This window comes from Chelmon rostratus, chromosome 14 (assembly GCF_017976325.1).
Source record: "Chelmon rostratus isolate fCheRos1 chromosome 14, fCheRos1.pri, whole genome shotgun sequence".
In the NCBI taxonomy this organism is placed as follows: Eukaryota; Metazoa; Chordata; class Actinopteri; order Chaetodontiformes; family Chaetodontidae; genus Chelmon; species Chelmon rostratus.
Window position 1 is genome coordinate 4676232 of NC_055671.1, and position 23922 is coordinate 4700153.

The window sequence follows — 23922 nt, forward strand, 5'->3', positions numbered from 1 at the left end:
CCCAGTGGAGGTGGTGGGAGGAAGGAGGATGATGGCTCAGCTATCATCACTGATGGAGAACATGTCAGGACACTCTGATACGCTCCTTCAGTAACAGGCTGCTTCACCCACAGTGTGTGAAGGAGAGATCCTGCAGGTCCTTCCTTCCTGCTGCTGTCAGACCTTACCATCACCACTGCTCTCAGTCGACCACACACACCCAAACTGACAAATCACTCATGTGCAATATCAGTGTATACCAAACTGTGCAATATTAATATTCCCTATGTGTAATAATATGAATAATAGAATATTGCCTTCTTTTACTTATTGTATTGTTAATCTCTCATACTTTGCTTTTTTTCTTACTATTACACTGTTGCCTTTACTGCTGTAACACTGCAAATTCTCCTGCTGGGGGATTATTACAGGATTAGTTTATTTCATGTTTTTTTGTTTTCTTACATCATTATTGCCATCCAGAACACCGTCAAGATCAGCTAAGGTGAGCTGCAGCCTCAGCTCGTCTGGAAAGATGAAGCTACTCACCGCAGCTCAACATCTTTTGACATCCTGCTGTAAATGTCAGTCTGATGTTTGCGTTTAATATTAAGACTTTGGGCTTCTCTCTCTTTTCTGGCTCAACTTGAAATTGCCTTTGTAGCCACGCTAGTGATATCATCCTTTCTGGTGGTTGGTCCGTTCATTTGTGGTGATTGCGACATTAAAAGATCTGTGTCAAATACTGAGGAAAAGAATGGATAATCCACAGAATTAACTGTACAATTTCAACTATCTCCCAGCGCCCCTTTAAAAATAGCTATTTCCTGCCAACTGGCACACATTACATTGTGTCTACCAGAGTGTTTAAGGTTATTATTTAGATTGTCATACAGCCTCTTTTTTGCAATCCTTGCAAAAATCCTTACAATCCTGCCAAATCCTTGCAATCCTACCAAATTCGAGGCATTGGCCATTTTGTGGTGATTTCCAGTGTATATTCATATGTCTTTTGAAAAAGGCTTTAACCAGATTTAGATTTAAACATGACTGCAAAATAAGATAATCTCTGGAGATTAGACAGCACTGCACACAAGTGAGAAAATGATTTTTCAGATATAAAAGGGAAACCTTTTATATAATATCCTTAATATTTCAACTTATTCACACTGAAGTGGAAGGATTCACTTTTCTTATGATTTTGTGTCTGCCACTTTCCTTCCTCCATGACTGAAGATTAGAAATGCAAAGCAGCTCTCAGTAAATAGAAAGGGAGAGGGAGAGTGAATTGATGGGTGGGGTGAGGAACCCAAAATGTTTCTCTGTGCCCCCGCACATAATGAAGATAACACATAAGAAGGCTTAATGTCGGCAAATGGAGACATGAGAGTAGGCAAACAAGCTGAACTGCGGCACACACTCTGTGTGTTTGTGTTGAGCTTATGCTGTTTCTGTCTCAGCCTAGCCTGCAGGAAGAGAGCGTCAGGGGAAACGATAAGGTTTGAGGACAAACACAGAGAGGAGGAGGTCCAGCACTCGCGTGGCAGCTGTTGAGTTATTCCAACTATTCCAACTAGTCAAGTCAAGAGTGAAAACTGTCTTTTCTTTAAACCTGTGTGCTGCATAGAACAAAGAAAATGAGAGAAGAGAAGATGCAATGACATGTGGACAAACGGGCATGACTGCAAGGAGAGTGGGAGAGTGACCTGAAGGGAGAGAGAGAGAGAGAGAGAGAGAGAGAGAGAGAGAGAGAGAGCAGTGTGGGAGGGAGGGGAGAGGAAGTCCTACACTTCAGGACTTCTCTCAAGCGCATCAGACGCTACTTCTGAGAGGAGGCAGAGGACCTTTGCCACCAGTGAGGAGCGATCCAGAGGTGACCAGGCGGAGAGGTGGAGCCCCGGTGTTTGTATGCGAGCGGGGTGAAGACGGAGGCCCTCCTGTCTGTGGGTCAGCCCATGAGAGAAGATGAAGAGCCAAATCACCAACGCTCTCTCCGACTTCTTCTTTGAGTATGAGACCCCGCGCCAGGTGCTGGTGAGGAACAGGAGGGTGGGAGTGGTGTGCCGTCTGATCCAGCTGGGGGTCCTGGCCTACATCATCGGGTAAGACCCACACATGAGTTTTGTTTTTTTTTGTTCTAAGGGGCAGCAGGCAGGCTTGGGGGCAGAAAGGGTTTGCATTGTCTTGCATGTTTCAACTTGCTTGCAGTGACACAGTCTGAAGCGAAACGATCTCTCAGAGTGACCCTGCAAATTCCAACAACTGGAGTGGCATAACCATGACGTCATAATAATAATTTAAAAAAACATCTGGTGATTGTGATTGGATTGTTAGAAATCATGATTTTAAAAAAGGCGTACATCTGATTTGACTTGTGGAGGGTCAGAGATACACATTGCCAGGCACTGTTGACCCAGCAAACAAACCAGAGCAAAGCCTGAGTGAGTGATGGCAGAACACATCACTTTTAATATCTGCCCCTCTCAAGTTGAGACAAGGAAACACAGCGTGCTTCTTCACTTACGCAAACTATCACCACACACTTGCTTTGACACGCTGGAGTCATTCCCTGGAAGTTCAGTCTAATCCCACTTCATACAGGTTTCTAGTTTTGCTGGCTTGAAATTACTCACGGACTGTTTGTGGTTGTGCGTGCGTGTGTGCGTGCGTGTGTGTGTGTGTGTGCATCTGCACCTCTGAGCAGCAGAACCTGAGGAGCTGTGTGTGATGAACACGCCGAGGCACATGCTAACACAGATAACAATCAACTGCTGCCCAATTCCCTGCCAAACGGAGCAGAGACATGCTACCTTCTGCTGGTGACGCTGACGGTGGCCAAAAAATGTGATGGAGGAGGACAGTTTTAAGAAAATCTTCTCTCGCTAATGGCAAGGTTGTTTTTCAAAAAAAATAAAAAAATAAAAATGAGAGCCAGCATGCTGATTTAAACTGATTGGAAATGGCTCACAGTTGGTTTCTCTTTGTGGTCCGTATCTCTGGCTCATCGTGGTGCTTTAATGTTGACAGTCCTCTGAGTCAGACCTCTACAAATCATACATGGATGATGATTTTTTTCATTTCAAACCCTTGACAAACCTTATGTAGAGGTAGCTATGAAATGTGGTTTTAGCTTGCGCAGTGCTCTGATGTAAAGAAAAAGGGAACAGCCTGTCAGTCAAAGGTTTGCTCTCTTTTGGTGTTAAAGCTGGATGACAGCGCTCCGTCCTGTCACCTGCCTTTTGCAGCCATCAGGCCACATTAAGGTCGGCGATGGCCACGGAAGGAGATGTGACTGTAAAGCTGTCCGGATCCTGCTCGTCAGGATTCAAGCAGCATGCTTACAGGTCAGAGCAGGAGTCAGCGTGTGTCTCTCAGGCAGCAGCAGTGAACCGCTGAACCACTGGTTGTCTTGTCAGGAATATTAGATTCAGTTTTAACCCGAGCCTTGCCACAACACTGTTGCTATTCTACTTTTTGTACTTTAGATCAACAGAAAATAAAAATGCACTATGGTTGTAGTTATTGGTAAACTTATTTTACAGATATACTTCTGTGCTTTCATTACTTCACCTGACAGCTTTATTCTCACGTAGGAAAAATGATACATCCTTTGCCAGCTAATTTAATTTAATTTAATAGAGACTAGCAGACCACAGCAGCAAACCACAGTTTCTGTTCTTTTAATTAACTCCCATCTCGCCACTTTCAAGCTGACGAAAATGCCAATCCATTGTTTTCATTTCACAGTGATTCATTGAAGGCTGATTTGTTTTATATTCTCAATTGTCTTCACACATAAAAAAACAGTAATCTCTGAGCCACAGTATGGTGGGGAGGAAGAAGAACCCTCCCCCGTCAGGCAGCCTCCTCTGCGCCTCCCTGCCTCCTTCTGTCGGAGCAGATACAGATCTCACTTAGACTGCTGTTTTGGAAGAATCTTCCATTATTTCACGCTCACGAGTTTCCTTATTCCATTAATGTGCTCTATTTTCTCTCCCCTTCGCCTTGAATGTAAGCTCCGACTTGCATAATTTGATCTGCCGAAGTGATAGAAGTTGTGGCTCTTAGCTCACTGTGCATACTTTCTTTCAGCCCACGCTGCGAAACAAGTCGCTTCTCTCCTCTGTCGCTTTGAGGTGCATTCATTGTCCGCAGACAAATGAGCGTGTGCTGCGATACATGCTGTCCTGCAGGCTTTCAGCCAGGGGGTAATTGCTTTTCACAACCTATATAAAGTAGCTGTGCATGAGCAGCTGTGTGTGTCTACATACTGTATCTTCCCAGTGCACAGCAGCTGTTACTCATACCTCCTGGCCAGACACACAGATAGAGACCTCAGTGTGAATCTGGGCTTTGCTTGATGGGAATCATTTTATGTGACAAAGGGCTCTGGTACTTATCCTGAATACAGTCAACCCAACCTAACTGCAGTTTTCCATCGGTCTTATAAATTACTGCCAGTGATGCAAGAAATACACAGAACCTTTGCTAATTAAACAGCATTGTTAATATTGTAGCCGCTCAAGGTGGAGCCAGCTTTGAATCCATCATATACAGTTAGGTAGCTGGCTCCCGACCTGTGGGATCAGGACCCTCCAGAGGTCACCAGATAAATCTGAGGGGTCGTGAGATAATTATGGGAAAGGAAAAAACAAGTCCTGCTACTTCGGAACAGTTAACTAAATGAAGCCACATGTGAGGTTTAAAGGGGAAATGTGTTTTTGGTGGAGCTGCGGCAAACTCATGACAGGCAACAGGCCAGAAATGTTGTGAACCACTGGTTTAATCTTTAGTCACGTGATGTCTTTCATAAGTGTGTCATGTGTTTCCTGTTGAAATGTAAAATCTTAATCTGAAAAGTTACTAGTAACTCTAGCTTCCAAATGAATATAGTGGCATAATAGGCTAGATACCCTCAGTTAAAGTACCTTAAAGCCGCAAAACCTTAAGGTTTTAAGGTTAATTTAATTAAGTGCAACCTTAAAATTGCACTTAATTACAGAAATTAACTTTCGACCACTGATTATCACAATCAGTATACCTGGAAGACGATAGATTGCATCTGTTTTGTACTGACAAACAAGCAAGCTGAGGTCTTCATGTGACTTAGAAACACTGTCTGTGGATCTGCTAATAAGCATTGCATATAAAGCACAACTGTGATGAAGCGCATCATTTACTGAGCCGCTCTCACCTTCGTTAACAGACATGTAACACACTTTGAAACTGGCAAGTAGCCACTGCAAGATAAATACTACTGAATGTGTGAACGCTGAGATTCCATATGTCAGATTGTCCCAGTGGTGTCAAAAGGACGAGAACAACCCCCCCTGACATTACACAACCACGGTCGCTTTCACGCGTGTCCCTGTGAGGTGTGCCGCCGGCATGCGGGATTGCTGAGCAGAATGACGTCATCATCATCACTGAACATGCCCTTGCCTGCGGGGTTGGTTGGATGGTTGGCTGGGCCTCAGTGGGACTGTGGGGTGCTCGCGGGCCTGACAGGATGCTCTCCGTGTCTCTTACAGGTGGGTGTTCATCTACGAGAAGGGCTACCAGTCCACGGACACAGCAGTGAGCTCCGTCTTCAGTAAAATGAAGGGAGTGGGCTACACCAACGTGAACGGAAGCGAGCGAGTCTGGGACGTGGCCGACTACGTCTTCCCTTCGCAGGTCGGTGATTGGTTGGCTGAAGCCTTCCACGCATGCAGGAGCTTGTGCTCATCACGTGGCTCCTAATTGGTTGTTAATTTGTTTTGCACCTGCTGCGAGTCACTGTGCATTGTTTCATATTAAAACTGGGTAGGACTCAGATGTCACGAAGTCAACATGCACAGGCCATGGATCAAACTGTCAGAGTGAGTAAACGTCAGACTGAGTCAGACATGTGACTTACAGTGCTTTCCTCCCTGAAGAAAGCCGCTCACCGCTCGGATCTGGATAAAGGCCGAGGTTTAGTCACGCTTTCAAAACATCCGTGTTGCCTATATTTGATGCCAGATTCTCTCAGTGACGACACGATGTCGGGGTGTCTCCGCGCTTTCCGAAAGCCATTAAGAGCATCCTGTAAAGAACTGAGCAAACAACCTATCAAAAGTAAAACTCAGATATCTTCCTCTGTTTACCTAAAAGGTCGCTGCGTCCTGTTATCTGTGGGAAAGGAACAAAGAGACGCAGTGAAGATTGTCTTGTTTGCCTTGAGGTCTGGGTGTGGGCCTTTTCTAATTCAGAGCCGGTTGGTCACCTGGTTTAGTGTGATAAACCCATCCAACAAGATGAAAAGTCCCTTTAGTCTCACGCTTTGATCAGGAAGGATCAACCACCAACTGACATCCACCTCTGTGTGAGTGTTTCCCACAGTCGGTGTTTCACTAACGGAGCGCATCACTTTGGATGTAGTAATGCTTTAGTTTGAGGGAACCTTCTGCATATGGCCTCTGTGACTAGATATTTAAAGGTCAGCAGCACCAGAGTAGCGTATTGTTGCATCCAGCATCTTGTCTCCTGATTATCAGTGATAACCACCTCACATCAAGTAAATCCCCATGACATAAAAGACCTGAACCGCGGTCAGAGAGTGCATCAAAATATGAGAATGATTTAAAAATAGGAGTTGACATTTTGGGAAATATGCTTCTTCGCTTTCTTGCCCGGAGTTAGATGAGAAGGTCGATACCACCCTCACAAAGCTAGAAACTGGTTAGCTTAGCTTAGCTTAGCATAAAGACCGGGAAAACAGCTTGCCCGGCTCCAAAATCTGCCCCCCAGATTCTCATCATTAGAGAAGCACGTAAACAAATTCACGATCTTCCCAAATTTAGGCAAAATTCCTATCAGGGCTCACAAAAGCTGAAAGGTGCAAAGTAGCTCACGTGGTTGTAAGCATACAATAACTGCAAACAAAGCCAATGCAAAGGTGTGAATAGGTGCGAATCTGCCTGCGGGCGGCATGGAATTAAGGCAAAGCGGTGAGAGAGAGACAAAGGAGAGGGGAGAGAGAGTTTCTGCTGAGTTCAGAGTTCAGTCAGTGGCTGCGCTATCACACACACACACACACACACACAACCACAGACGTGGTCAGTACATCCGTTGCAGCCAGTCTCTGCACAGCTCCTTTCATCCAGGAAGTCCCTGCTCACAGACAGGAAGCAGAACAGCACATAATCCCCCGTAAACCCCAGCCTGTCCTCTCTATACTGAACAATTAAAACATTCAAGCTCTGACATAAATCAATAGTTTATTGCTGTTTTCTTTCTGGCAGAGAGCTAGATAAAAAGATCGATAGTACGGAGGTGGAGCCGCCAGGTAGCTAGCTTAGCTTAGCACAGACTGAGACCAGCCTAGCTCTGTTTTACAGGTGATGTAACTGACAACAACACATAAGGTCTTATGTGTTAATAAGTGAGCTTTTAGAGGTGCTGGGAGCTGTTTGCACGTTCCCAGTCTTTATGCTAAGCTAGGTCTCCAGGCTGTAGCTTAATGCTTAGCACGCAGGTATGTTACATAAGGTATCTTCTTATGTAACTCTGCAGCAAAGCAGAAAAGCTGCTTCCCAAAATGTTGAACTATTCCTGGCTGAAAGCTGGCCTTGAAAAATCTCCATCAGCAACTTTTTTGGGATGTAAAAGTTTTGTGTAGAGATGTTGGTGACATCAGCAGGGTCACACTGGAGTATGACTGGTTAATGTTTGACAGTCTGCCCACAATAAACTTCAGCATGTTGCGTAACTACTGCATCCTTCATTGTGTCATCCCATGGTGTAGATAAGTGAGATGTAAAATAATTTAACACGTTGCCTCATTTAATCCCAAACCTCAGGGTGACTCGTCATTTGTGGTGATGACAAACTACATCATCACTGAGGGTCAGAAGATGGGAAAGTGTCCAGAGGTCAGTGAAAATTCTCCTTTTCCCTTTTTCGTCTCTCCTTCTCCCTCGTTTCTCCCTCCTCTCTGCCTTCTCCCTCTAACTTATACACTTCCATAAATAGGAAAACAACACGGAAATCGTGTCTCATTCCAAGACTGTTTCTGTAATTGGGTAATTGTTTGTCGAGTCTGTGAGTTGACCAGCAGAAAACATACTGGCCTCACGAAGACCTGAACAGTTCCTGCAAAATTTCACAACAGATGCAAAACTCTGTTTTCACAATTTCCCGTTGTGTTCAGGTTTTAAAAGTTCTGCTTTCTTCACGTCCACCAGTCGTGTTCACACTCTGACCCCAGTCTCTTGTGTGTAACAGCTCCAAGGCAAGCACAACTGCAGCTCCGACGCCGACTGTGAAGGAGGGAGTTTCAAACGTACGGGACATGGTAAATCCTGACGGCCCGACAGTGTGTGACCTCAGCAGTCCTCACTGAGTAACTGTCCGTCCGTCTGTGGCCAAATTCAATCAGTCCACATCTTTGGCTTTTTATTATCTTGCTTTGCTTCGCTGGGGATAAAGGCCCTTCTTAAACATAAAACCAGTGACAGGTTCAGGTTATGGAGCAGTGTATTTGCAAAATGGGCTGTGGCTCCGGAGAACTGCTGTAAGATGGACACACGGTAGAAACTAAAATACTCCACATCTGACTCATCCCCGTCGCTGCATAGGTAAACATTTAGACATAGTGATTCATGCAATGCTCTTGTCCAGCACTGAGGGGAAAAAAGGATTAAGATCAACAATCGAAGTCTTAGCAGCCAAACAGATAGTGTGTGTGTTCGTATTACAGCTTGTTGATCATTGAAGCGTGCAAGTAAAACCCTGCCTTGAGCAAGTAGACACACACATGCAAGAGCAGAGGCATGGACGTCACGGTAACCCCTGTGCATAAGAGCTGACTCAGATCCTGAGCACACAGAGACATTAAAAACAAATAACCAAGCAGACAAGAGCTTTTTTAATAGGTCCAAACATATACAGCATCCTCAGTCAGTTCAAAGAGCACTTATATAAATTTATTGTCCTCCATCTGTCCCAGGGTGAAACTCTGAGCCTTTCAAGTCCTCCGCAACCCACATCAACTTCAATAAGGCCAATGTCCGCAAAAGCTTTAGATCTGTCTGTTTCAGACCAGTCAAATGCACCTTGAGGTGCTAGTATCTCTTCAGAGGCGGCGCTCTGTCTCCGTGCTCGTGGACAAGCAAACAGGCAGGCGCCCCTGTGGCTAAACAAGCTGGTGGGCTCCGAAAAGTCAGGAACTGAGGCCGGGTGACCAAACGCCTGCTGGAGAACTGTCAGTGAACTCACCCAGCACACGACGAGAGAGAGTGATAGCAGCGACGTCAATCACATGCAAAGAAACATTGTGCTAGGATCAGGGCCAGATAAAGGAAACGGTTTGGCGCTTGCTCAGCTTCGCTTTAATATCTTGCTTGCTGCGGTTGATGCAAATTCAAGATAAGATGATTAAAGCTTCCGTCTATTTTCTGCTGCTTGAGACACATGCTGTCCTTTTGCCTAATGCTTGCTCCACTTGTTTAGTTTTGTCTCTAATGATGAGACGTGTTTCTATTTCAAGGACAAATGACGGGAGTCTGTGTGAATAGCACTAAGACCTGTGAGGTGCTGGCTTGGTGCCCTGTTGAGGATGATCACAACATACCAGAGTATGTGGAAACACTGAATTATTCATGCTGCAGTGCATATGATGATTGGATTTGTAATGATTCTGCACCATTAAGTGGATTATATAAGAAATATAATTTGTGGTGATTTATGCTCCTCAGCATCCTTGATTTGAGACTCTTCTCTCTTGTGTTTACTTGCAGCCCTCCTCTGTTGATGTCTGCAGAGAACTACACACTCTTCATCAAGAATTCTGTAACTTTCCCCTTATTTGGGGTCACAAGGTGATGGACCTGAATTTAGCTCAGCAAATCTCTAACTAATAAATGAATACATGTTAAAAAGACAGGGGTTGGCATACGTTGTTACAGCTTTATCCTAAATTGAATTACGACACTTCTTAAAGAGTGGAGGAAATAACCCTGATGATGATGTCACCAAGGTTATCTTCAGTTAGGCTTGACACTTCAGTGATTTGACAGAAAACTTGTGGTAAAAACTCGGGTCAGAGAGTTTTAATGATGAGGGAGTTTGATGAGGCAGGTAACATCGAACGAAAATTTTTGCTGAATTGCATCATGGGAATAGTAGCAGCCAGTGTTTTCGGAGCTTGAGTCGCACCAGGAACTAAAATCAGGATATCTTGCCACATTGAATTTGACTTTTTGACTTTTTTTTTTTCTTTTTACAAACAAAAAACAAATGTAATTTGATGATATTACATTTTCCTGGACAAAAAACAGTAAAATATCTCTATTTAGAGTCTAACTGTGTTTTATAACGACCAATTGTGTTTTCAGGAGTAACTTGGTGGAGGGTGTTGATGCTGCTTACATCAGCAAATGCCTTCATAATCCAGAGGATGCTCCACTGTGTCCCATATTCAGATTGGGAGACGTAGTTAAACTGTCTGGCTTCAATTTTGAAACAATAGCCCGAGTGGTAAGTGAGCTGCTGAACACCTTCACTCCACACTGAAGGGACGGGAGTGTTTCCCGGGTGGAGGCAGATTTAATCACAGCTGCACATCTACAGTCTTTTGTGTTGTGTCTCTTGTTATTGTGCAGACTTGTATCTTGTATCGCTGTCCTGACAGGGAGGGGCCATTGGTATTGTGGTCGACTGGACGTGTAACTTTGATGTGGACGTGACACACTGTAAGCCAAAGTACAACTTCCACGGCCTGTACGGAAACCCTGCTGAGACAGACAAAGCCAGAGCTTCAGTGGGCTACAACTTCAGGTGTGTGATGTACCTCAGTCAGGTGTTTCCACACTGCTGAAACACGTCTTGGTCCTACCTTTGGTGCTTTAAGCTATAGTTTGAAATTTTAGGCTGAGAGTTAAAGGAGAAGATTGATATTATTCTAATGTGTGTGCTTTATGCATGAAGCTGCAGCCAGCAGGCGGTTCGCCTAAAGTCTGGCAACAGGGCGAACCGCTGGCTGTGTTTTATGGGGTGTACATAACACCCTGTGTGGGAAATGTAAATATATAACACAACACTGGATGATACCGAGGGAGAGATTAAGGGAGGACATGCAAAGCGCCGCATTCCCCGTTTCTAATCAGCCACACAAATGCATTTGATGTAATATGCTGTGAAAATTTCCATGGCTGGTTTTTTTTTTTTAGGTATGCAAAGCATTATTTGGAGGACAAGGTTCAGAAAAGAACCCTTCTCAAAGTGTTTGGGATCAGGATCGATATCATTGTGCAGTCACTGGTGAGTAATATCTTTTATTTTGTTTATCTGAATGTCTGACTTGAGAAATCATCAAAGGGAATTTTGAATGATCGGCACTCTTTCCTTCACAGGCAAGAAAATTTGATATAATCCCCACGCTGACAGCTATAGGCTCTGGAGTGGGCATATTCGGAGTGGTATGTCGTGCCCCCACTAACGCCTGCTGTAATTATTTCTCGTCTGTGGGATCATTTGCAAACAAACTGATGTCTTTCTGCTTCTTTTTCAGGCCACTGTGGTTTGTGACTTGGTGCTGCTCTATTTGCTACCAAAAAGAGAATTTTACAAGAACATGAAATTCAAATACACAGACACGCACATGCAGGTAAGCTGCGTGACGCACATGAACTGAATATGTGAATTCTGTTGTAATGGAATATCAGTTTGAACACAAGGTGGCAGCAGAGAGGCATTTAAGAATCAGTGGGAGTCCAGACAGACACAGAACAGACATCAGCAGGTCTTAGCTGCTCTGGGATGTGTCCCAGGTGTTGTGAGGGGGTGCCACATACATGAGAACTAGACACTGCACTACAGCACACAGGAGCAGTAACCTTCAGAGAGCACCAGACTAATGCTGTGTTTATTCCCATAACATTGATAGACAGAGCAGGATCATCTGTGCTGGCTTCAGCGCAGCCTTTTATCTGATAGAAGGTGAAATCTTCTCCCATCCCTCCCAGACAGTTTCCTTCTGTTACTGAAACAAGCAGATCGTTTTGTATTTACAGCGTGACAGCGAGTCGCTTGGTTTAGACACAAGCGTCTATTACGCCCTCGAAGCAAATGCAAGACAAGTCCGAGGCACTGACCAGTCCAACGTGAGTGCATGTAGAGGTCTAGACCGTGGACTCGATTTTGTTTTAATGTGTCCCTCCCTAATGAGAATCCCTCTGGTTGTTACCTGAGAGGTCTAAATCCTGTCCTGTGGATTTGACTTTTATCCCACAGGACCCTGACTCAGAGGCAGGTAGCACAGAGACTGAGGTATCTAAAGTAAGGGATTCACACATTTAATAGAACAATAAAGCCCATTTGCTTTGTTTTTTTGTGAAGGCTGATGTCTTATTTATCTGCTGTCCCTGCACAGAAGTGACCTGGGAGCAAACTTACAAGGTACTACTTCCAAGATGTGCAGTACTGGAAACCTGCAAATGCCTGCAACACGCACACTCTCACAAACAAAATGGACTTTGGGGCTGAAGAGGACACAGTCAAATGACATTGATCCACATGTCCTCCATTTCTCCTTGATCTTCAGCAGCATCTTCTACCAACAACGTCTTTGCTCTCTTCAGAGACAGTGACTCTTACTAATCTATGTGGAGCCCTAGCGTAGCTCAGCTGTGTACCTTTTTGGGTGTAGCTCGATTTGTTTTTGTTCACACTTTGGGTGTAGCCTCCGCCTCCTAACTGTCTCCATCTACGTGCAGCTGAAAGAAGAATTTCTTGTGCTGCAGTGCTCCTGTGTGTACACAAATCATCCATTGATTGTCTCTGTCTAAACCAGATAAACACGCTTAACATGTGGATGCGCCGCTGTCAGGGGGACCCGTCCCCAATGTGCACCTTGTGATGAAAGCTGAATTCAATAAAAGATGTACAGTAGCATTACGTTTTTCTTTTGTCTCACGGTGCCAGTGGGAATACGTGAAAGAAAACAAAAAGGATCCAGATTTTGGTTTTTATTGTCTTTATGTCTAGGTGTACAAAAAGCATGCAAAAAATAGCTTCTTTGTATATATTGGTACATATTTACATTGTAACAGCTGCATTCCACGGAGTCGTGCCATGCTTTTATTTTTGTATGCGGGACTTGACACAGACATTCAGAGGAAGAAGACAACACGAGACAGACATCCACAAGCACAGAGACAGCAGGCACCTATCAGGACACACACCATCAGGACAGTCACAGAAGACACACAGCAGCGATCCACTGGTCCCTGACTTCACATTATGTACAAACTCGCTCTCCCACAGTCCTCCTCTGGACATCCTCATGACCTGAAATCATGAGGAGTTAGCCACTGTCACTCACTTCCTGCGCTGCGACGGGGGCAGCCACACCCATTGATTTTCCTTCTGTGTTTGACTTCAGTAGCAACACTGAGCTAGAAACCATTCATAGTGAGCAATTCTCTGCCATGGCTGCACAATCTGGCACCATTTCACATTTTCAAAACAGTATCTAACATTGATCTGCATCTGCAGGGATAGGAACCGTGCTGATTTTTGGATAGCATCTTCAGTTCTCAAGTACCCGGGAATTCCACAAGGAACCGATTTTGCAGCATTGCAAGAGAGTCAGGTGACCACTAATTTATGGCCTTTTAAATGTATCATGTGCTGTCGGACCACCTTCAGATAAAATTCAGTTACGTGCGATCAATGCAGTATGTGCAGATGTCATTTAAATGTAGTGCATTGCATCCAGGAGCAATGACTTTTTAAAAAGTTTTAAATGAACCAAATTTCATGAAAATTAGCAACAATTTGTAGGATGGTGAAAATCTCTGTAGGTGTAAATGGGTCAGCCTACATGAACTGAGTGACAAATCTCATACTGAAGGAGTCTGAAGACTGTTCAGGAATCCGTACATGAACACAGAGTGTAAAGAGCTTTCTAAATGGCCTCGTGATAATGTAATCTGCACCAATTTCTACCAAATGTAAATAAAATCTGTTTAGAAGATGTGGATTAAAACAGAGCGACACAGAAATAGGACATAAAACATAACCGATGCAGAAGTAATAATACACTAAAATAAAGAAAGTTTAAAAATTTAATAAAAGAGGGTTAAATGTCTCATCTTTGAGGGCAGCTAGTGATCATCCATCACTGCGTCTCCAGAGATCTTGAACACAAAGCTGCGTCTGTGCTGAGCCCCGCTCATGTGATGGGCTTTACTGGGTTTTACCTTTATGCATCACTTGTGCAGTAAAATCCAGAAGCCCCCGGCCGCAGTTTCACATCATTCACAATTCAGTTCATTACATGGATACGCACAACAAAAACAGCTATTCAAAACCAATCTGTTTAGTGCAGCTGTTACAGCAGTCTGACTCACACAGGAGAAGAAGTTTCTGGAAAAAGGGAACATTTTGTAGAAATTTTCAAAAACCAAGCAGCAGTGCCGTGACATGCAGATCAAAGAGCAATGCTTGAAAAAGCACAGGAGACCGTGAGGACATACCGATACACAGTGAATATGTTTTTTTTTTTACAGGTGAGCCACGCAGCCTGGAGCCTTGATCAAAAACTGTACGATGTTAAATGGATTGCAAGTACCAGTAGTGTTATATGTAATCACAATAACTTTAATATGTATCTGTAAGTGGAAAAGTGCAAATATTTTAATAGAAGCAGTATTTTAGTGTCTTCAACATGGACAACTAAAACACAGAGAGGGATGAGTGGCCTGCTATGGACGGAGCCAACAATGCACCGACGACAAAGACGACAACAATATTACACCTGTGACACTGACAAACGTCCGTACAAACACATCGATGTAAAGCTGGTGGACATTTAAAAACACCATTCTCATAAGAATAAGAAAGAAAGAGAAAAATGAGTGTTTAACATTTGCAGCAAATATAATATAACCCACCATTTCACACGTCTTGGTTCACAGAGCCCTTCATTGAAGGTTACCCTGCACACACACCTCAGTACCTTCTATCACCTCCATCATCCTCAGCAGAGAGAAGGGACGGAAACAAGCCCACCATTAAATGAATGACCACCGCCCCTAATGTCAAACCACATTTACAACATCTCAGACAATAAGACATCAAGATATTCATTTATCCTCCACAAACAGACCTTTCACCAAATGTTATTGAACAAGAAAATAAAAAGATAGAAAGCTTTACATTATCCAGCACTCACATGATAGTGAAGCTGACATTTTACTGTCAACAGCATGCATGATTTCTGTGTCCCTGCCTCCGAGGGACACAGAGGCTCAATAATAGTATGTGAAATTCAAATTCCACCAATCCCTCTCCGTTCTGAGCTTCAGCTCTCATCCTCCACTGGATGATACCGAGGGAGAGATTAAGGGAGGAAATGCAAAGCGCCGCACTCCCTGCTTCTAATCAGCCGCGCTGGAGACGGCACTGAAGTGGATGTGGAAGCGTTGCTGCTGGTGGCAGCCTGGGCCTAATCATGACATTGAAATGCTCCTTTGCGCCGTGGTTCAAGTGATCAGAGCACTCCGCCTGCCAAGCGCTTTCTTTCAGAGAGAGAGGCCAAGGAGGAGGAGAGAATCAGAATGGAGCTGCGTAAACATTTATCTGAGGCAGAGCTGCTGCGGGGGCAGAAAGTTTGCCTCTGATTTGAGTCGGCGGAGACAAAACAACCCACACGCTCGGCTTTCTTAAAGTTAGCCAACCACCTTGAAAGGCAGACGAAGGACTCAAATCACAAGAAGGTGTTTTTCATTTATCCCAACACCTGTGATCTCACAGGATTAGCCTGCTAACTATCTATCTTATCCAGCTATTGGGGTGAGGAGGGGGGTCAAATCTTATATTTCAGTTCTTAAAATTGTACATTTAATTTGGACCCTTCCTTGACTTAGAAAGAAAACAGCAGCTAATATGTCAAAACATAATACTGGGTTGGAACAACTCAGTCAGCCATTAATAACTAAAAAAGGCCAAGCACAAATCATTTTGGGTGTTGAATCTAATTTAGATTTCATAAATATACCTTTATTATTTCATAAAATATACATTTATGGAATAATACATTACACAAGAGCCACCAACGTGAACATTGAATAGAGGCTGACTTTATATGGCCTTTTTAAAAAGTAGAAAAAAGTGAAGGAGCAAATGACTTCAGGTAGGGACAACGTTTAGTGTCATGGAAAAAACTGAAACAGTGACAGGATTGTCGTCCTTTGCATATGGCAAAGCACACCTTTATGACCACTGTTTGACTATTTGAGTTCCCCTTTTTATCGATCCTGGAAGGAAATACTGAAATACTAATTTGGGGCGTTCAAATATATAAAACCCTCCTGTGTTCTTCCAAAAAAGTCAGTTTGCCCCCAGCAAAAAGAAAATATAATAAAATAAAATAACCCTCTGTCTTTTCTGACAGGGTACAGGTCCTCAGCCTGGACAACTCTGTGCAAATCAAGTCAAATTCTTCTTTAAGAGCACTCAGTGATGTTTAACTTGGTCAATGAGATTATTCATGCCTTTAAATCAGCTCTCCAGCCAAGACTGTTGAATAATAACAAATGCTAATTTGGATGATGAGTTATTTAAAGCAGTAGTTTGCATCCTTCTTTCAGTCTGTTCACACTCGCCATCTAACAACACACACTTCGAAATGCTCCAATTTACTTCACATCTAATCAAAAAGAGACAGCGTTCGAGAACAGAAATACCCAGACAACCAACACATGAGAGAGTGGGAGAAGAAGCGTGAAATGACCCCTAACAGAGAAATAATTACACATCACAATGTGGCAAAAGTTGCTTTGAGATATGCTCAAGCGCAGACAAAGTCGCTGTCCTCGCTGCGCGATCACCCTTCGACAGCTGACGTCCTTTCCTTCCTGTCAGATGTTTAACCAGCCTGGCCAGAGGTCAGTGAAGGCAGCACAGGAACGACCTTCATCACCTCACTCCAAACTGAAAGCTACTGATGGCACATACACAGGATACACAGGAAGAGGGCTGTGAGACGACAACACTGCTCACACCCCATGACACCCATACACAATATTAAAATGACTGCTCATCGATCATAAATAAGAAGCCCTGTAGTTCACTGAAGAGACAACGTGGTGTAATTTACATGCTGACGTCTGTGATGATTATTGAACGGTGTTTTTTTTTTTCTCTTCGTCATGCTGGCAATCACTGTGACAGGTGGCTATAGACGGTCTGATGATGAGGCTTAACTATTCATCATGCAGACGAGTAAAAAAAAAAAAAAAATCAGAGTTTGACAGTTTTTTTGCCACATTGAAGTGTGATGCCAGCTGACAAACATGTTCTGGTCTTTCTCCCACAACAATTATTTGAACTGTTAATTATCCAGAAATTCAGCAGAGTTCCTCTTCTTATCGGTTCACCGACGGCAGTCACACAGTAAGTGGGGGAGCAGTTAAAATGCCTACAGACTCCACATTACAGAAGGAAAAGTGGCGTGAGAAAGCATACTCTGAGGTGAACAGGAAGCAAAATTGAAAGCAAGCCTGAGCACACACATCTGAATTTTAACACAAGCGACATATCCGATTGAAAACCTCGAGTCTCTTCAGTGTACAGAATGATACGCCCGTGGTGCGACTGATTTGAAGGAAACGTCTGGACGACAGGGTGAGTGCACAGCGGCTCGGGCACAGAGACGTGAAGAGGATGGGGTTGAAGACAAAGGTGTGTCGATGGGAGCGTCATTAAGACTCAAGAGGACGGCTCGTCCTCACGCAGGTCCTCCAGCTCGACCTCTCTGGGTCCGTCTCCTGTGCTGCACTTTCTGAGAGAACAAAGGAGAGACAGAAGGAGAGAGAGAGAGAGCAGTCAATGAGCAGCTCGCTCTATCATTTCAGCGAGGGAAGACATCTAAATGATTATACAAGCAAGATTATGCTTTCTCTCTCCAAATGTGGCAGGGTAAGCAGAGAAGCTGTTTTCCCATTTTCATTATGTGATGAATGTTAAAAACACACACAAAACAATGCAACACAGCAGTAAATGAGAGCAGCAGGGAGATGGCAAAACTCTCTGAAATGACAGCTGGGGAGGGGCTGCTCCATCACCTCTCATGACGGGGATAAGCGCGAGTTGAGCAGTCTAAGGTGATGATGGGCGCAGCGGCTGGTGGGTGTTGGACAGACAGCGTGCCAGACTGTATTGCACAAAATGTTACCTGAGTGAGGGGTGAAGTTTTAAAGAGGGCCGGAACGGCCACGAGTCCCTGCAGCAAAGTGGGGAAAAAGATGGAAAAGTCACAGGTGAGAGGGCAAAGGTCACCTCGGTGGGTCGAAGACATGGTGGCTGGTGAAGACGACCTCCCCTTGACACGCCTCACCTCCTCATTAGGAAGGTAAGACGCTACTGCTGACGCGACCGGTCCAGAACAATAATCACTGACAATTTTGATAATTGATTAAATGCTTTAATCAACTTCCTGAAATTACTGTTCGTAAAATGTGAGGAATTTACCTGTTTAAATATAAAATAAATACTTGGGGACTTTGTGCAGACAAAATAAGCAATATTAAAAAAACATTTTTTAAAGGGGCACGCCACCAATTTTACAAAACAAATTGAGTTTACTCCGTTGATGAAAACTGTTCTTTATTGTCTTCTGCTGCCCCAAAGGAGCTTTATCAAGTCTGAAAAAACAACCCTGGTGATGTCATGGTGATGTCATCGGGGTTATCTCTGCTTAGACTTTGAAACTACATATTTGTGACAGAAAGTGAGAATGGGTACTTTAAAAAAGGTGCATTACGAGGCAAGGAAAGTCTAAAATGCTCTCAAGTTGCATGATGGGAAATGTTTTTGGAGCTTGACCCACACTGGAGAATAAATTCAGGATATCTCAACCTCTACTGTTGTGATTTTGACCAAATCATCGGAGTTCCCCATTTATTACTACAGGGAATACTACACTATCATTATCATATGATTATTTTTATTTGGTCGGCTGGGTTTTGACGCAGAGCATCTCTTGAGGCTCTCAGAGGCTGTCCATGTTGTTGTTGGTCCCACACACGTGCATTAATAAGGCCAAAAGGTTGTTGTTTAGGGGCTCCTCCCATTAATCAATAAAAGTTAATATTTATGATTACATGAAGTTCACGAATCAGAAATAGTGAGTTAATGTATGGACTGAACAGTTCAGTTCAGGGCTTGAGTGACTGTGAGCGTTCTTTGAACAAAGCCTTGTTTTTTTTATTATCCAGAAGGGGGCAGTACTGTTTTAAATTCCCTCCACCACCTGTGAAAAAACCCCAACTTTCGCCTGAGATAGCAGCTCTCTGACTGCCTGTAGTGTAACAGGGGAAACCTCGGCCTGGGAGAGGAGAAATCATCGAATAAACCCCTAACAACAGGAGATTACAGTCTTCTTCACATTCAGGCCTACACTGGCTCTTCTTCATTCAAGTCTGCTGGACATAAAACACACATTACTGTCCAAAGGGCACCCACAGTACAGCAGGGAACAGCTACAGATGCTCCAATTTGCCCTTGGCTGCACTGCCCCTGCGATGCTTTCAACCCATAGAACAGAAAATCCAAGGTGCCTGAGGCACTAGTGGATCTGTATCACTCTCCTTCTACCCTTGAAAGCTGAAAGCAACACACAAAGAAACACTTATAAAAGCTGTAAGCTCCGCTGCATACAATGAAAGAATGAATTATGGTGCTATGGCAACCCAAGGCAGCAGCTGCTGCTGCAGGAATGGATGTTAGTTAACCTGATACAGCAGAAAGAGAAGACAGGTGTGGAGCACTGATCCTTGTCAGAATTTCAAGCAATCTCTGCCATTAGAATTGGCCTGTGTGAGGATTTTATTTTTGTTTTTTGTCTTCACGGATGAGATATGCAAGTTTTAAGTATACCATGGCGATTAGGACAAGGATGACTGTCAGGCAGCTGGACTGTGTGCTTACATGAGCAGGCTGCCGGGTGCAGACATGGACCTCTCCTCTCTCCTGCTTGGACACTCAAAAGGGTTACTGAAGGAGCGCTTCCTCAGCATGGCTCTTACCAAGATCTGAAATATTCACAAACACAGGATGGTTACAAAGGTGTGCAAAAGGAAATGCGTTTTGTTTGGAGCCTGTGGTTGAGCACAGGGAATACAGGCGATGGATTTCCGAGCTATGTCATTGTGAGAATTGCACGTACGCGGTAAAGCAAACCAGGACACCTGAGGTCCTTTAGGGACAGCAACACGAGTATTTGTGCTATAAACTGCACAATTCACCAAAGTAACGCACTAAAAATGTGTAATATCCTAAGCAGGAAACCTTAACTCAGAGTGCATACAGCTATTTGCATATATTGATCTTGGCAAAGCGATGGATTTTAAAGAGGTGGTGGATGCTTTTGCACAGAAACTGTGGAGGAAGAAACGCCACTTTTCAGGCTCCGTGATCAATGATTTGGTGATCGGTTTGACGTGCATCTAGAGCTTCAGTGTGGGACGTGGTGACGGCTGGTGTAGACTGATAGCTATGGAAGGAAAATGCATTTTTGTTCCACGTGAAACCCATATACACTGCATGTATTTGAGCTTTTGCAGATATCTAGTGTCTGGCATATTTTGATAGTACAGCAGGAAGGCCATACATGCACATGCTTATCTCCAGAATGTGGGGGCTTCTGTGCTCCAGCAGACAGGAGGCTCATATATACATACATGCTTCTGTGCTTTTAACCTCTGCTGTCATTGGATGGTTTTGGACAGCTAGTCTCAGGTAGCTGCTGATTCTAGCCCTGTTAGCTAGCCAGCGCCGACAGATCAGCATGAGTGCAGTAAAAAAGTTACTTAGCGTCACACACAAATTCACCTCTAAAATTTAATTTTGCTGGTTCCTACCTGCTTTATTATTTTCTTAATACTTCAAATGTCCATATATATGCTATTATCATTAAGCCAGCCCCGCTTCCTCACTGGTTTGTAAACAGGAAACTTGTCTATAGTGTGCTAATTCCAGTCTTGGTGTCTTTATACCTATGAGATATCATTTCAAATGTGGTAAGCTTTTCCTGTTTTTTTTTAAATACATCTTTAATACATCTTAATTTTGTAAGTGAAAGGATCAATGGCATCATAATGGCAGACGCCATGAGGCGCTGCTATACTCTGCTTACGTATGCCACAGTTTGAGCTTGTTTCAAGGGAAGTTGTTCCTTCGCACTGGGCATTCTAGTCTATGTGAAAAATACCTGGAAGTACCAGTGTTCTGTTCACTGGGGCAGTGAAAGTGCTTTTTTTTTTATTTCAGAGTTGAACGATGTTAAGAGGCAACCTTGCCCCCTGCAAAGGTGAACAAGGCGCCTCTGGGTGGCCCTGTTTTGTTACGATTACGGTTAAAAGAGGAGCAGCCACTCTTCAGGCTGCACGTCTCCTGGGAAAGATGAGCACAAATGTATCAATCTGACACAAAAGAAAGTGCTCGGTGAATGGAGGGCGCTCAGGGTGCCTTACCACTGCAGAGAGGCTGGGGACAAACTTGACCGAGTTCTGGATGTCCTCCTCCGTCACCTCCACCACAGAGCAGTGCTCCTCCTCCAGAGGCAAGGGGTCGGCGCCTCCCTGGGTCACCCACTGGTCCATCTAAACACACACACACACACACACATATACACACGTGACACGTGACGGTGTCGTAACACGACGACCCGTGTTTACAGGCGATACACTGCATCTGTGATCCACAATCAGTAAAGTGCAATTATTTGCAACTGATCATCTTTTATTCATGCTTCAGCCCTCATACTGCACAGCATGCATATTTTACAGTTTTACTGAGAATATTTTATTTAGATTCATACTTCAGCGTTTTCTACCCACCAGGCAGCCATCTGTTTGGATTTGTATTGTTATGCTCCAACTGCAAAGACTTCAAAAGTTGCTTGAGACACACAATCCATGACAGTGACCAACCACCCTGCGTCTATTTGTCAGAGTTACTTCATGGCTGCTCACTTTGATTTAAAGTATAAGGCTGATGACATTATATATTTATTTGTTATTGTCAACAAACCTCACAAAAAGACCAAGAACAACGATGTGTTCAGTCTCTCAGTGCTGTCTCGCCCGGCCTGCCTGTGCCTCTCAGTTCCAGCCCATTCATTCCCACTGAAGACCTAAATGGCTCAGTCATTTTCTAAAACAGCTGGCCGCTGCTGATTCCAGCAAACGGCACTCAAACAGGAGTAACTAGTGCATTTGTTAGGAACTATTTTCCACTGGGGATGGTTTTCTTGTGAGTGTTTACGGCAGGAGGACGGTGTTTTCTGGGATTGCTGTAAGATAAACTACAGTGTTAATGTTCATGTTTATATGAAGGAACATGTCACCCGTGTAATGGGTCACTGTTGTGTTCATGCTTTTTAGTAGGACCAGTTCAGTGTTGGTTTGGGTCTTTTCATGGGTTTGACTGACAGTAAGAAATCTAAAACATCTCCAGACTCATCCTTTACAACGTCATGGTGCATTTAAATCCAAGTTGGGCGGCTCTGCCATCCAGCATTCGCACACTATTCTGTTGAAAAATTCAAACTCAAAACACAATTAATCATCAACTATCAATATCTCAGACTGTATTGCTGCGCCTTCTGATTCTGGTAATTCACTTTTCTTCAACATAACAGTCAAAAATTCCCACAATCCTGGAACACCCCAAAACATCTGCTTCAATTAGAGAGCATCGATAGACATGAATGAAAAAGTAAATTGCAGCAATGTATACAGGCAGGATGCCCATATATGTATATATAAATGCATATTTGTTATCTCTAATGGCTTTAAAGGGTTTTACTAAGCTGCATCTTGATGCGTTTGTGTGTGCTCGTGCGTATGCGTGTGTGTGTGTTAGGGCACGAGGATGCGCATAAAGCCTGAAAGCCTAATTATCTCTTGTTCCATAAACACAGAGTCTCTGGTGAGAAAATGACTCACTGACACATGATTAGACTGTGTCATGGAAACAGGGTGGGGAGCGGGAAATGACATGTGTCCATGGCTGGTCCTGAACCTCCGTGCCCCTCTACTCCTGAATTAGTTGTAGCGCAGCCCTCCATAGGGACAAACATGTTTCATCATGCCCTGGAGCTGCGCAGCATGTTTAGTTAGAATCAATGCCTCGTAATTGTATACCTCCATGAGCCAGTCAGGGTGCAGTTTACGTCCATGTATGTCCAGACTCATAATATGTGTAGTGAAGACTCTGAAGGTATTCAATACAATGTACTAATGTCACCAATTCAGCATCCGACCGAACGGAGGTATGATGTTGAATAATGGCCAGAAAAGTGTTTTCACAGAACAGTGTGATTGTGATGTTATGGATAGAAAAATATCATCACTTCATCATTTTATCCTATTAAATATTTGTGTGAAATTATGTCAAGCAGCATGTGAATTCACGAGAAGGGGATAGACATGAGGTCATATTGACCCTGACCTTTGACCTTCAGTTCAACTGCACGTTTGTGCCAAGTTGGAAGAAAATCTCTCAAGGCGCTCCTGAGATAGCATTTTCACAAGAATGGAATGTACATTTGAACCAATGGACAGCCAACAACAGGAAAACATAGCGCCTCCTGCCACGGCTGTCACACCCAGCTGTATGTACCACAGTGAGATCACAGTCTTCTGAGCCAATCACATCAGAGAACAGCACAGTCGTGTTGTCTCTGAACATGAGCAGTGAAATCCTTACCATCATGCTCAAGCTAGCTGCCTGTCATCCTGAACAATAAGCGACTAACCCCGCGGCCCCATCTGACACCTGCTTTGCTCTCTGTTACCTTCATCTCAGGGATGGTGATCCTCGTATCGGGGTTCTTGTCCAGCATCCGCAAGATCAGAGTCCGCAGCTCTTCACTGATCTTTGGTCTGCGTGAAACGAAAAATAACGATTGGA

General features: G+C 43.9%; 2 protein-coding genes across 10 annotated transcripts in view; one reads left to right on the forward strand and one right to left on the reverse strand.

Annotated features, from left to right (window-relative positions):
- The first annotated feature begins 1745 nt into the window (after positions 1–1745).
- Positions 1746–12885, forward strand: p2rx1 (purinergic receptor P2X, ligand-gated ion channel, 1). Of its 8 annotated transcripts, none has more exons than XM_041952070.1 (14): positions 1748–2081; positions 5511–5655; positions 7803–7874; positions 8227–8296; positions 9491–9578; positions 9741–9821; positions 10338–10479; positions 10634–10779; positions 11172–11262; positions 11355–11420; positions 11513–11608; positions 12015–12104; positions 12235–12279; positions 12374–12885. In XM_041952070.1, exons 1-14 carry the CDS (start codon positions 1945–1947, stop codon positions 12377–12379), a joined length of 1275 nt encoding a protein of 424 aa, XP_041808004.1. In that variant the 5' UTR covers positions 1748–1944; the 3' UTR covers positions 12380–12885. The 8 variants fall into 8 exon arrangements, 5 of the variants coding, with proteins under 5 accessions (XP_041808004.1, XP_041808005.1, XP_041808007.1 ...); XM_041952071.1 differs by having other exon boundaries at positions 12235–12270; XR_006007374.1 differs by having other exon boundaries at positions 1746–2081; positions 8227–8284; positions 12015–12279.
- An 85-nt stretch (positions 12886–12970) lies between these two features.
- Positions 12971–23922, reverse strand: part of camkk1a (calcium/calmodulin-dependent protein kinase kinase 1, alpha a) — a 55796-nt gene continuing 44844 nt past the window's right edge. Inside the window, exons 13-17 of one of the 2 annotated variants that reach the window (XM_041952455.1) lie at positions 23807–23894; positions 21480–21608; positions 19936–20039; positions 18182–18229; positions 12971–17788 (exon numbers count right to left, since the gene is read on the reverse strand). In XM_041952455.1, coding sequence (XP_041808389.1) covers positions 17716–17788; positions 18182–18229; positions 19936–20039; positions 21480–21608; positions 23807–23894 — 442 coding nt within the window. In that variant the 3' untranslated portion in view covers positions 12971–17715. The remainder of the gene's footprint in view (positions 17789–18181; positions 18230–19935; positions 20040–21479; positions 21609–23806; positions 23895–23922) is intronic. The other variant, XM_041952454.1, reaches the window with a different exon arrangement.

Bases quoted from the DNA above. Each gene is read 5' to 3' on its own strand.
- p2rx1 (XM_041952070.1), top strand. From the start codon at position 1,945: ATGAAGAGCCAAATCACCAACGCTCTCTCCGACTTCTTCTTTGAGTAT. The intron at 11,421-11,512 runs GTATGTCGTGCC...CTTCTTTTTCAG, and splicing joins GAGTGGGCATATTCGGAGTG to GCCACTGTGGTTTGTGACTT. The intron at 11,609-12,014 runs GTAAGCTGCGTG...TTGTATTTACAG, and splicing joins ACACAGACACGCACATGCAG to CGTGACAGCGAGTCGCTTGG.